Consider the following 13,763-nt stretch of genomic DNA (forward strand, 5'->3'; position numbering starts at 1 on the left):
TTACATAGTGCTTTTACTAATCAAAAATATATTCTCAACTTTGCAAATACCAAATCACCAAGCACAGTGTATTAATCAGGTTGAAAGCTGATGGATACTTACACAGCTTTGTGACTCTAAGTTATTTCTGTTCTTGTCCAAAGTCTACAATGACCCAGGTAGGACCAATGAGAACTATGTTTCACAAAATCAGAACTAAAAGATAAATCTAAGATAGTATTCCTATGTAAAATGATCTGGAAGCTAAGCTTCTAGTGAGTACACATTCATCTATCAACTGCCATACCAAAATCATGTGCAGCAACCACTTAAGACTTTTTCTAATACATTACATACTTAGAAGTAAAATGGCAAGGAACCATCTCTGATTTCTTCTACTCCCAGTAGCCCCTGAAAATACTGAAATTTAACAGATATTAGTGTTGCTTTTCCTGCTCCAGAATTACTACATCTTGAGAAAGAGGCTTTTGAGATTGGACAGTCTATAGATCCTCTTTACCTTATTTAAAAACATTACCCTTATTTAAAAAAAAAAAAAGGTAGTTAACAACTATCCATTTACAGCATGAATTCAGCTCATTACCCCAACAAGCTAGAATGATGAAGTCAATCAACTATGTCTCTGTAAAATGTAAGCAGTACCAAAGAACACACTAATGAAGGATTTTAAGTACAAAAAGACCAAAGAGTTATAAGATGAAACAACAAAGCCAGAACACGATAACCAACCAGCAAACTTAAAAGACAAACACAAGATAAATGTAGCCCATTTACTACTGAAACAAAAACCTGCCTTACAATGAATGACTTATATGTTTCTAAGTCCCAAGTTCATTCTTATTTAGCTAAATGGTGTTGTGGGAAAATTTTCTAATAAATTGTTGAGAAAAGCAGCAGATGAAAACTGCTTCTTAAAATAGTACTATAACTCCTTATCATCAAGTCCAATATTCAGAGATTTTATAAGATTTTGACAACAAAACCATACTCCTTTTGTGATCCATTTATAATTTTTACTTGATCCATTTAATGTAACTAGCTTTTGCTTCAGAAAATATTCCAGTGTGTGCGTGGGTATTACATTGTTTATGCTACACACACCATATTTCTTTTCTAAAATCCAAAAAATTCTAAATTCCAAAACATATTATTCCCCAAGGTTTCTAGGTATCTAATAAGGGTTTGTGTGTGTGTGTGTGTGTGTGTGTGTGTGTGTGTTTTAATCTTCTTTTTCTTTTGTGGTGCTGGGATTCAGTGCAGGGCATCACACTTGCTAGGTAAGAACTCTACCTCTGAGCTACATCCTCAGCTCAGCTTTGTACTTCTTTTCCTTTCTATATCCAAAGAACAATTTAAAGGCATTAAAATGATATCATAACACTGAGCACTATCAAAATGTCCCAGTTTAGGAATATGTTCCATCTATAGCTAAATTCATTATTCCAGCTAATCCAGAAATCTAGTAAAGATAAAATATCACCAGTACTGATATTATTACCTCATTAATTACATTCTTTCTCCTCTGTCCCTAGCCCATTAATTCAAATAATTTAAACCCCATAAGCCAGAAACAAACCCTAAAAGAGTCATACTGAGGAAGGCATGTGAATTTGTACACAATAAGTCATAAATTAGTAAAGCATATTCTTCTTAAATCTTGGAATAATAAAATTATTATTATTTTTTGCAGTACTGGGAATGAAGAACTTTGTGCACCCCAGGCAAGCTCTACCAGTGAGTTATAGCCCCAGCCCTCTGCCCTCATTCTTTTAAAAATTTTATTCTGAAACAGGGTGTCACTAAGTTGCACAGGTTGGTCTTGAACTTGTGGATCTAACTGCCTCAGCCTCCAGGGTAGCTAAGAATATAGGCATGTGCCATCACATGTAGCATAAAAACCATTTTTAATTTGATGTCTTAGGAAAAAAATACTGAAATCTCACAATTTTCTGAAGTGTTTTCTAACAGAAAGTGGTAAGACAGGTTAAACTATCCTGTTAATTCACCTTACAGAAAGCTAAGGGATCACATGTGCTATAGTTAATCCACAATAAAAAATTCCCACATGAGTTCTTCCTAATTATATCAGTAAGTGGGAACATGCTCTGATCTGCCTGGTCTGGCAATACTCTCTAAAATTCTTTTAGGGGAATATCAGACCTTCTAAGCAGCTGGTGGGCAAAGTAATTCTGGGTCTGTGGGTCCTGTAAAGAGGCAAGAGACAATCCTTTCTATCTGCAGGTCATCACTAGGGGTGAGGCCAATTAGTGTTTCATGCTGGGAAGAGAACTTTTCTTTTGTGAGATACTGGGGATTGAGCCCAGGCATGCTCTACTACTGAGCTACAACCCCAGCCCTTTTTATTATTATTTTTTCTATTTTGAGACAGGGTCTTGCAAAGTTTCCCAATTTGGCCTTGAATTTATGGATCCTCCTGCTTTAGCCTCCTTAACTCCTGGGATTTACAGGTGTCAACATTCCCAGTCAGAAACTTATTTTTCAAAGCACCACTACAGTAGCCAGTAGAAGTTTTTAAGTTCCTCACTTAAAAATTATAAAAAAATAACTAATCAGAAAGATAAAAATAGAATATACTTAATTCTTCATGGTGCTTTCAGCAGTTACTTCAACATACAGCAAGTTAGCTGTAAAGCCTTTAAAGTTGTAATCCTCTAGAACTTGTTTTTTTGGTACCAGGGATTGAACTCAGGGGCACTGAACCACTGAGTCACATCCTCAGCCCTATTTTGTATTTCTATTTAGAGACAGGGTTTCACTGAGTTGCTTAGTGCCTCACTTTTGCTGAGGTTGGTTTTGGACTTGTGATCCTCCTGCCTCAGCCTCCCAAACTACTGGGATTACAGGTGTGCACCACCTGTAATCGGCCCTTCCAGAACTTTTTGCTTAAAAAAAAATCTTTCAACAAAAATAAATAAACTTATCTTAGAATGAAATATTCTATGACATGTTTCATGAAGTTATAAAGATTGTGGCTTTCTATGTGGTTGGGGGCGGGGGGAGAGTGGACATATTTTTGGTACTGGGGATTAACCCAGAGGTGCTCTACCACTGAGCTACATCCCCATACCATTTTTAATTTTAAAATTTTTGGATGGTTTCAGTAAGTTGCCTAGGATGACCTCAAACTTGTGATCCTCTTGCCTCAGCCTCCTGAGTAGCTGGGATTACAGGCCAAAAAAGATTTTAAAAGAATCAGTTATAGTTATCAGTATATTTTAATATTCCTGTGGGTATTAATGCCAATGATGATTCATGGTAAGGCAAAATATAGCACAGAGAGCACACTTAGAAAAATTTGCTTTGGTAGCCATCAAACTGGACTGATTGTTCTAGAAAGAGAGCTGTACTTTATAAGGAGGAATTTTTTTCTGTTTTAGGAACCCAGGGATGAAAGGCAAGAGCTTTGCCACCAAGCTACACCCTAGCCCAGAAGGATGAGTTTATTAAACTCCAAGTATCATGTACTTATTTTTTTTTTCTTTTCAAATGAAGTAAAAAAAAAAAAAAAAAAAAAAGAAGTATTGATTTTTGGTAGGTTTATAAATGATTTCAAGAATCATTCTTAGGCTCCATTCTTTACCATGTGTGATTTAAATACTATGGCAGGAATTTCTCCTCTCAATTGAAAGTGTTTCTCATGATTGAAAAGGTTTGCCTTTTATGGCATACTGCACCTTTAAGCATAATACATAATGCAAATCATCAGTTCTCACAAGGATATAATTTTCTGTGCAAGAATACTGTGACCCCAATTGGTTAACAAAGAGAAAAGGTATGTAAACACCACAGGGTGACCCACTTTTCTTATGTCCTTTGTATTGCTGGGACTTAGCCTTTTTCTTCTGTTTTGATGAAGCTGATTGGCTTTCTCTTGATGCTGAAAAATAAAAAGAAAAATTGGTACCAGATAATTACTTACAATTTTAGATACAATTTAGATGAACTATCTTTATGAAGACCATTATGCTTATAAAAATACATGATGCTCTGAAAATAAGGGTATACTTGTTCCTACAAAACCATGAGCCTCAAAACCAGACAGACTCCACTATTTACTCAACAGTACTTATTACACACTAATACATTTTTTTTTGCCTATAATTTTAAACTCATTAAAACTACAAAAGTAGTTTAATTTGGTGGCTGCTGTGTTTCTATAGTCACTATGTAACTGACTATTGAGTTCACACTGCCATGGTACACATGGTCTGATTCTGTGATATTGTTGTTTAGTCTTAATATCTTACCTGGCAACCAATCAGACATAGGTATATTCTTGTCCTGTGAGCTCACAAGATGATTTATGTGAGACAGTCCTCTGGAGAATTGCTGATTTTTACAAAAGGACACTTTTTCTGTATACCAACTTACACTGTGATGCTGGAGGCTGTAGTTGATATCCAGTTAACTGACACCACCCTACAGGATAGAGGTCAGGGGACTCACAGTCTACCCACTGATCATATTCTTCTTCCCATCCATCAAAATGTATCCTCAAGAGACGATGAATAATTCGAGTTACTGTGGCTACACATATTAAACGTGGCTCCATGAGATCAACTGCTTCTAATTTCATTCCTACACGAAATCCATGATTTGGAACATCCTGACACAGAGAAACAAAATATTAACACTGTTTTACAAAAGAACATCAAAGTCTACCAAAATTTAGAAAGCAGAAAGAAAAGCAATGTAGCCAAATAACATAATGTAAACCAAAAATCTCCATTCTTTAATTATGCAAACATATTATGAAGCTAAAGCATTCAAGAACTGATATGATATGTATTCATTTCTATTTCACTCAGATTAAAAACTTTAGGAACAATCTTTTCTCCTAAGAAAATATTTATATTAATGGAGGAAGGAAGGACTGTATAGAGGGAAAAAAGGGGTGGGGGGGGAAGGGAAAAAAAAAACAGAATGAATCAAACAACATTACCCTATGTAAATTTATGATTACACAAATGGTATGCCTTTACGCCATGTACAAACAGAAACAACATGTATCCCATTTGTTTACAATAAAAAAAAAAGAAAGAAATAATGTAATAGTAGTATATAAGGCAGAGTCTGTAGGAAGAGCTCTGAATAGCTTATGTGTAGGTCATTGTTCAGACCTAATTTTGAAGCGTTCATAAAACCTCAGTGCTTAGGAAAAAAAAAAAACAAAAAACAAAAAACAGCATTTACAATAATAATTTTGATTGATTTGAGTGACTGCTTTTGTTATTCACAAACTGGTTTTATTTAAGTGTTTAATGTATTGTTTTTCTAACTTTGATTCATTTCTTACTTAACTAAGATATGATTTCAAAAAAAAATTTCAAGGGCAAAAAAAAAAAAGAAAATATTTATATTACTTTATTACTAAATATTTATTTATATTACTCTTCATTAAGGTTATTCCAACACAGGCAAAGACATGTTTGATCAATAATGATTCACATCTGTGGTCATCATTATTATGCAGCCATTTAAACTTACCTTATTAAATAGTTTTACTGGTGCTGCAATGGAGCCAGTTTCCCTGAGGTAGTCAAACCATTTAAAAGGAAGTTTTGTGTAACCTAAAAGAAACAATTAGTTTAAGTGGTAGTTCATTTAAAATTAGCAAAAATATTACAATGCAGATAAAAAGTAACTCAGCACATAGAATTCAGATTTAGGTGATAATGAAAATCTCCTAACTGCTCTCATACTGCAGAATGCAAAGGTTCTTTGTGTTACAGGTATCCTGCCTTCCCAGACACACAGGTATGTCCGCTTACCCTAATGCAAAAGTGACTCTCCTCTGTTCTGTCTACAAGAGATTTTTGAGGGGATTTTTGGTCACACTGAAAATTGAACCTGGGTTTCAGAATGCTAGACAAGAGCTCTATCGTTAAGAAATGACCTGTCCTCAGACTTTAGCATTTTCAATCCTAGGCTTCTGAACCATAATAGAACTTAACACTCTGGAGCAATATTTTTCTCTTTTGAGAGAAAATTTGTTGAACCAATACTATTAGAAACCTTTGTTTTCACCTTCCCTCCAGCTTAGTGAAAATCTCAAGGTCCAGATGTTGAAATTAGAAAAAATCACTAGTTAAACTGAGCCTGGTGGCATGACTGTAAGCCCAGAGACCCTGGCGCCTGAGGTAGGAGGATCACAAGTTCAAGGTCAGTCTGGGGATGTAGTTCAGTAATAAAATGCTCCTGGGTTTAATTTCCAGAACAAACAAAACAAAACAAAACAAAACAACAACAACAAAACACTGGTTAAGCCATGACACTTAAAAGTAAAACAGCCTTTAATTTTCTTTTTTGTAGTACTAGGATGAACTTAGTAAACATTCTTTACTGATGTAATTTATTAAAACTAGCTAGAACATAATGCTTGTAGGTTTTTAGAGCATCCTGCAGCTCGTGTATATATGCATTTATTTATTTAAATATAAATACATATATTGTACATAAACCCACATACCAAGAAAATCTAGAGCTGTGTTTAATATAAACAGGTACCATGTAAGAAGAAATCAAGGATTAAGCCCAAGTTTACACCAGATCAAGTACCTCTGGGTGGAGTAAGTTCAATCATGTTAATTTCACAGAAACCGACAGGGAAAATAGAAGGAGAGGTTGCATGATAACAGAACCAGTCAGATCCATCTGCTGCTTCTGAGCCATCGATCCCAATCATCAGGAATCCATCAGCAAGCACCTTTTAAATTAGGAGAATCCCAAATACTTAAAATTAGACATCATTATTAAAAAAAAAAAAAAAAAAACTACTTTAAATTAAATGACATTCTGAAAGGAAAATGTACTGCATAAAGGTCTCTGAAAAGTAAAAAATGCTTCTTTATTGAATTATAGTAAATAATGTGTTATAATAAAAAATCTATGAAAAATGCAGGGTGCACTAGAAACAAAAGCACAACTACACAGAAGTGATGTCAGAGGTTTGGGAAAGAGTGTCTTTATCAACCACTAGAGTTATTGCTCTTTTACAATTTAATCAGCCACTCTAGGTCCTCAGTCAGTATTGCCTTTACTTACTTTCTGATTTATCACACATGGGCGTCTCTCCAAACCTTCCTCCCCTTTAAGTTCTAACTTGACCTCTCTCATCATGTTCTTCCATAACCATAAGAGTGGCCCATGAAAAGGCTCTCTTTATTACTTTTTTAATGCCTCAGATTGTTTTAATGAGAAGTTCAGCTTCTCCCCACCTTTTGATAAGACAAACTTTTCCTTCTTGTCCTGTTAACACTACGACCTTAGTCCAAAAACATCATCTCTTATGCTCTAATGTTTCCCAATTTCCATTATATTTAAAAATTATTTTATCCCAGCAATAAATAAATAGGCTTAAACTTACAGAAAAGGCACAAGAGCATAGGCCATGGACTCCATATACACCCAGAGGCCTAATTTAAGGTATTTCATGCAACTCCTTGCTGGACCATTTCTGTTGTTATTGGTTATTCACCAATAACCTCCTAGTTGACCCAATCTAGTGACCTTTTACCCCAGCACTTTCGCTCCTCAAACTGCAGCCTCATGGAAGTCCCTGATAACAACTCCTAACTTCTTGAAACCATTTTCTCACAGACTTTCATCATACTATGGTCTATTTATCAATATTTCCATCTCTATTACTCCTTCTTCATTTCTTTTGATAGTTGCCCTTTTACCTCCAGTCATTAAAAGTTTCTGACTGTAGCTCTTTTGTTTTGAAAACTTAATATACACCCCGAGTGGTTTAATGGTCAACTTTTATGCCAATGATTCCTAGAGTTATTTGGGTATGCCTTCCAGAGTCTTAGTCCTGCATTTTACCTGTATGCTAAACTAAGGTAATCAAGTTAACAGCTCCTTCGTTATTCCTTCAGAGGTAATTGGCTATAAGGTCCCACAACTGCATCTCAAACATTCAGTCCCTCCTTTTATTTTGGTACTGGGGATTGAACCCAGGGACACTTCACCACTGAGCCACATCCCCAGCCTTTTTTATATTTTATATTTTATTTAGGGTCTCGCTAAGTTGCTTAGGGCCTAAGTTGCTGAGGCTGGCTTTGAGTTTGCAACCTTCATGCCTCAGACTCCTGAGCTGCTGGGATTACAGGCGTGCACCACCAAGTCCAGCTCAGTCCCTTCTTTATCTTTCCCCTTTACCCCTCTCTTGATTATTTTGTTCGATTCTGTTGCTTTCAGTCATCTACTATGAACATTTCCGCTGTTATACAGTTAAAACAGTTTGACCTATGTTCAATCGCTAACTTATTCTGTCTACTAAAGAAGTTCAGATGGCCTGACCAACCATTAAAGCCTGCACTATCTTTAGTCTGTCCCTGGGTTCCTTTTTCCTAGTTATTTCTATTAAAATTGGACATATACAATAATTTTCTTTTCAAGCTAATGGTTTTGCCTCCCGCCTCTGAAGAGAAGTACCACAACTCAATGGGATTCTTTTCTCCTTCCTTCTAAACAAAACTGACAGGACCAGGGACTAGTATGTACCACACAGGCAGTCAAGCCAACAGCTGGGCTCAGCTCTTCAGATTCTCTCAGTCATTTAAAATTAACAGACACAAAGATTGCTGTCATCGGTGGGAAGGAACTAAAAGGTTCTCATATAAAACAGAGCTAAGGAATGCCAGTGCATAAGGACTGAGGAGGAGACCAGTAGAAAGAAGAGTGAAAGAAAAGTGCCATTGACTCAATGGAGCAGAGAGGATAGAGGGGCCCTGGGAGGATGGGAGAATAATACTGTATCTGTGCCTTTCCACTGTCCTTGCATCTGCATTCTCTACTGTGACCCAGAGCTAACTTGAGTGGGTTTCTGTATCTCATCAACAAAAACCTTGACCAAAACATCCAGTGCAACTTCTCTGACATTGCTGCATATGAACACTTGCCATGTCCTACACATGACCTATACTTTCACCTTCAGGTGCAGTTATAGGCTATCTTGTATCAAGCTTATTTTTGTACATCTTACTTTTGTTCCATATGACTGTAAACTTTCTAAGAGTTAGAACTACATCTAGCATGGAAATATTCATTATTTTCTAAATGAAGCTTGGTATTCTCTTCATTGGGCATTTCATTTCCCTGTCCTAAAGCTGGCTGTTGATCACTTGTAGAACTTCTTTTTAAAACAAATATAGATTTCTTGTGATTCTGATTACACAGGTTTGCAGGAGATCATGGGAATCCGATTTCCCTTACCAGGCAGTTTGACCACTAGTCAGACAGAACTGGTTTCAGAAGATGGGGCGTGGGGCCAGTCTTGTGCAGCTTTGTGATGGTATAAACAGAGGCACATGGGATGTGGCAGCCATCACAACTGTTTGCTTAACTGTGCTAAGATGTAAACCACAATTTACTACATCTTTATGTAACCAGATTCTGGATTAGTGTTTCTTAACCAGGGCTGTATATGAGAATCACATGGGACCTTTAAAAAATGCCAATGCAGAGGTCCCAATACAGACTAATTAAATTGGAATGGAGGGAAGGGATTTGGCCATTATTATAAAGTTCCCCAGGAAATCTTGATGCTTACTGAAAAAAGGAATAAAAATCATAAAAAGGAAACACAGGAAATAGAAGAAAAACTTACCCTTATTATAATTCTGTTTTGGACTAGCTTTGACCAGGAAGTAACTTTAAAGAAATACTCTTACCTCTAACTCAGGATATGCTTCCACAAAATAGGAGCAGACACAAAATGACTACCGTAACAAGCGACATTAAAAAAAAAGATCTGACAGTAGAATTTAAATTCATTTTGAATTCCTAATAACTGTTCCAGTGAAGATCCGGGCACACACAAGTTAACCTTCTACTAGCATAAGCCCTGTTCCTTTAATTGTATTTCTGTTCCAAAACCTATTCTCTTACCTTTCTAATGGTTGCGACACATATTGTAGAAAGATTTAATGGGTCTATAGCTTCCAATTTCATTCCTTCCTTGAACCATTCCCCACTCTGGTCTACTTCTTTTACCTAAAGAATTATATGAAAGCACATGCACTGTTACAGATGTTATCATTTTAATACTGAAATATTATTGATATGAAAAGGTTTACCAGATTCCTTCTCCTTCCTACCTAATATTGTAACTTAAATTTCCATTGGGGAATATAGAATTCAGACAAATAGAATTTAAGAATAAGTATAATAAAGATTTGTGACACCTATGGATTATAAGATCTTAATCCATTTAAGTGAACATATGTAACTGTGATTTCCACAATTTTAGGAAAAAAACCCACAACCCTCTTTCAAACCTAATTTACAAATGAGGGTTCTTATAAAAACTTCTTACCTTAGCAAATAAATGTGGTGGTGTATCAAAATGTCCATCCTGTTTCTTTGTAATATCTACAAGGAAAAGTTACATACTAATCTGTCAGCATTTGCGAGAAGACCAAAAATCACGTTTCTTTGAAGGCTTCAAACTCACAAGGTATGTAATACTTTAAAACATGGCAGAAAGACATGCCTTCTACATTTAAGGTGAATAATATTGTCTTTTCTCTCTTCAGGATATATGTGCATATGCTATTAAATACATTTCAGCCAATTAAAATGCTGGTAATCCCATAATTTGGGAATTACAGCTTCAGAAACATGTTTTAAGTATCATCAAGCCTAGCCACATTTAATCTTGTCATTTTTATTAAAACTCAATGGAAAGGGAAAGACTATATATCTTTCAAATGGGTTGGATAAGAGGAAAAAAACAATTTTAGTCATGGCTAAAAGTGCATTATTAAAAATATTATCTATGCATTTTTTTTGTGGTGTTGGGGATTGCCCCAGGGCCTTACCCCAAGGCCTAATACATGAAAAGTGCATTATTTTTTTAGTGGAAGGCATATAAAGGAATTAGTTAGGAGACTAATTTGTGGTATGAACCTTCACTAATTAAGATAGAATAAGCAGCCCAAACAACTAGGATGGTATTTTAAATCTATGCTGTTCTGCAGAAACCAAGTAGCATAATTCAGCCTCAATTACACTCTCAATAGTTCTTGTGACCGGAACTTACCAGATCTTTTGAAGCGATGGCCTATGCTTCGAGACCAACCAATGTGATGGATTAAGGGGCTGTGCATATGGCACCAGAAGTCATCTGTTCTATCTTCACTCTCTTCATACACTAGTCTCAATCTTCCTCCAATTACACTTTCCACCACTGCTACTCGTGTCCGACACAAATGCCTCTTGTCAACCACTTCTACTCTCATGCAAGGTTTGAAAGGATACTGCATACTCTCGGAAACCTTAAAACAAAAACAGAACCTGTTCAGAACTCATGAAGAAGATATACAAGTAATTTTAATAAATACTATAAAAATTACTGAATACACTCGATATTTGACCTAGATCATCCAGTTCATGAAATTAAAACAACTCCTTAAAAATCTTCAAAGTTATTCTCTCTTAAGAACTCTTCAGTCCTTTTAAAATCCTGTTTTTACCTTTTGTGAGAAATCAGGAGGAAGTGTTTTGGCACCAGTAAGTCTTTTTACTAGAAAAGCTTTCCAGTTTGTATACTTATGTTGAATAGCTAAAACAAAAGAAATAACCAGTTATACTTTAGCAGAAAGTACAATGCTCCATAAATTATTTGTTAAAAAAGTAACATATTTCTCTGTAAGTCAGAGTATTAAGGTTCTCAAAAGTAATAATAATAAAGAAAACATGTTTTTTCAGCACAAAAGTTACTTTCATTGAAAAATATTATCTTAATTTCTATATTACTTTAAGGTTACTATGTGTGAGAGAGCACTAAGTCAGATCTATTTAAAACTACAGGAAGGGAAAATAAACTACTTACTTCTTGGAGGAACAAGAGGTTTTCCACTGGCTGCACACCAACCAACTGGATGGATATCAGAACCACATATATTGCACCAGAAGTCCAGACCAGAGTCATTTTCAAATCCTTCATATCTTAAAAGGGCATTGTAACCTGAAACCAAGAAATCAATCACTATATAAGGCAGGCAAACAAACAAGGAAACCTTGAAGAAAATGATATGGGATCTTGTAGTGACTGTCAAGCTTTAGTGTGCATCTGCAATAGAACCACCTGCAAGGTCTGTTAAGAGATGAGGTTGGGTGGTCTGAAAATTTACATTTCTAATAAGCCCTCATGTGATGCTGTTGCTACTGTGAGAATCATTTGTTCAATGTGATTAATTCAACTGTTTTTAGAATACAGCTTCCTTCCTTGAATGCATCTTAATTTATGGATAATTTCTAAAAATTTAGGAAAAAAATAGTTGCGAGAACAAAAGATAAAAGGTTTAATAAATTAGTAAAACTTTGTCAAGTCACAGAAATCTAGCTGAAGTATATTTCAAAGAAATCACTTTATCATCTCATCAGGTGGCCAACTGCTCTGGGATAATTCTCAATGTGGCTACTTCAACAATCTAAAATTCTGTCTTATTTGTAAATAAGACTTAAAAATGCTGGGTAAAAAATTCAGTAAACACAAAAGTAGGTGAAATCACTTAAAAATTATGTCTTAGGCAAACAGGAAGCCTTATTTTCTGGAAAAATATATAATCATGTTTATAATTTAGCAAACCTTATGTTAACAGGTTAGGACTTAATTTGAGGCCTTTCATGGAACAAGGGTCAATGTACTTGTATTTCAGGCTAGGAGCCAAGTTCAGATTGCAATTTTTTTTTTTAATTTGGGGTACTGGGGATTGAACTCAGGGGCATTCAACCACTGAGCCACATCCCCAATCCTATTTTGTATTTTATTTAGAGACGGGGTCTCACTGAGTTGTTTAGCCATTGCTTAGCCATTTGCCATTGCTGAGGCTTGGCTTTGAACTTGTGACCCTCCTGCTTCGCTGGGATTATAGGCGTGCACCAGCATGCCTGCTGAGCTTGCATTTTCTTGTACTAATATATACAATAAAAACTTAAAACATTGAATCTTAAGTTCTAAAACTTGGTACTTTATAGAACAATTCATGAATTTGCTAAGTGTCATTGAACTCTGTGATCAACATGAGGCTTACGTCTATAAGGTCCAAGTGATTTAAAAGAAGACATACCAAGCAATTAGATAAAACGGAAACATAAAATGAGAGATGGAAGTTAGAAATAATCCTTGGATATTAAATGCATTGATTTTTTTTTTCCCCCTGGGACTGGGGATTAACCTCTGAGCAATATCCCCAGCACTTTTAAATATTTTATTTAATACTTTATTTAGAGACAGGGTCTTACTAAGTTGCTTAGGCCCCCACTAAGTTGCTGAAGCTGGACTTGAGCCTGCAATCCTCCTGTGTCTTAGCCTCCTAAGTTGCTAGGATTACAGCCATGAGTCACTATGCCTGGATAAATGCACTGGTCTATTTAAAATGCAACTGACGTAAACATTTGGGACAGAAACAATGTTATTTTAAATTATAATGCTTATGATATAAAGCATTTACAGAATGCTTATTCATGGAAGTATTTCAAGAAAAGGTGGGGACTGAACTGAGTGAAAGTACAAAGATTTGGACAGTCACTTGCAAAGTGATTCGAGGCACATGGCAAAAAACATGTTGCATGAAGGAGAGAGACTAGCCTCATTAGAATAGATGTTTATGTTGGGAGCAATGAAGTTTGATGAGTGGCATATGGTACAGTTCATCAATAGGTATAAATGGTGACCATTTTGATCTTTTAAGGATGAGGAAGCTATTAAAGATTCTTAAGCAGAAAAGTGG

General features: G+C 35.6%; 1 protein-coding gene across 17 annotated transcripts in view; it reads right to left on the reverse strand.

Moving 5' to 3' along the window:
• Mbtd1 (mbt domain containing 1) overlaps positions 1 to 13,763 on the reverse strand; it is a 63,664-nt gene that overhangs the window by 10,619 nt on the left and 39,282 nt on the right. For all 17 annotated transcript variants that reach the window (XR_007107560.1, XR_007107561.1, XM_047542696.1 and 14 more), the window contains 9 exons: positions 11,861 to 11,995; positions 11,502 to 11,590; positions 11,069 to 11,303; positions 10,343 to 10,398; positions 9,916 to 10,020; positions 6,580 to 6,727; positions 5,509 to 5,591; positions 4,393 to 4,627; positions 3,821 to 3,898 (listed from right to left, as the gene is read on the reverse strand). Coding sequence is in view for 15 of the 17 variants with exons in the window: in XM_047542696.1 (XP_047398652.1) it covers positions 3,821 to 3,898; positions 4,393 to 4,627; positions 5,509 to 5,591; positions 6,580 to 6,727; positions 9,916 to 10,020; positions 10,343 to 10,398; positions 11,069 to 11,303; positions 11,502 to 11,590; positions 11,861 to 11,995 (1,164 nt within the window). In the remaining 2 variants the exon portion in view is untranslated. The remainder of the gene's footprint in view (positions 1 to 3,820; positions 3,899 to 4,392; positions 4,628 to 5,508; positions 5,592 to 6,579; positions 6,728 to 9,915; positions 10,021 to 10,342; positions 10,399 to 11,068; positions 11,304 to 11,501; positions 11,591 to 11,860; positions 11,996 to 13,763) is intronic.

The sequence above is a fragment of the Sciurus carolinensis genome, chromosome 3 (assembly GCF_902686445.1).
Source record: "Sciurus carolinensis chromosome 3, mSciCar1.2, whole genome shotgun sequence".
Classification (NCBI taxonomy): Eukaryota; Metazoa; Chordata; class Mammalia; order Rodentia; family Sciuridae; genus Sciurus; species Sciurus carolinensis.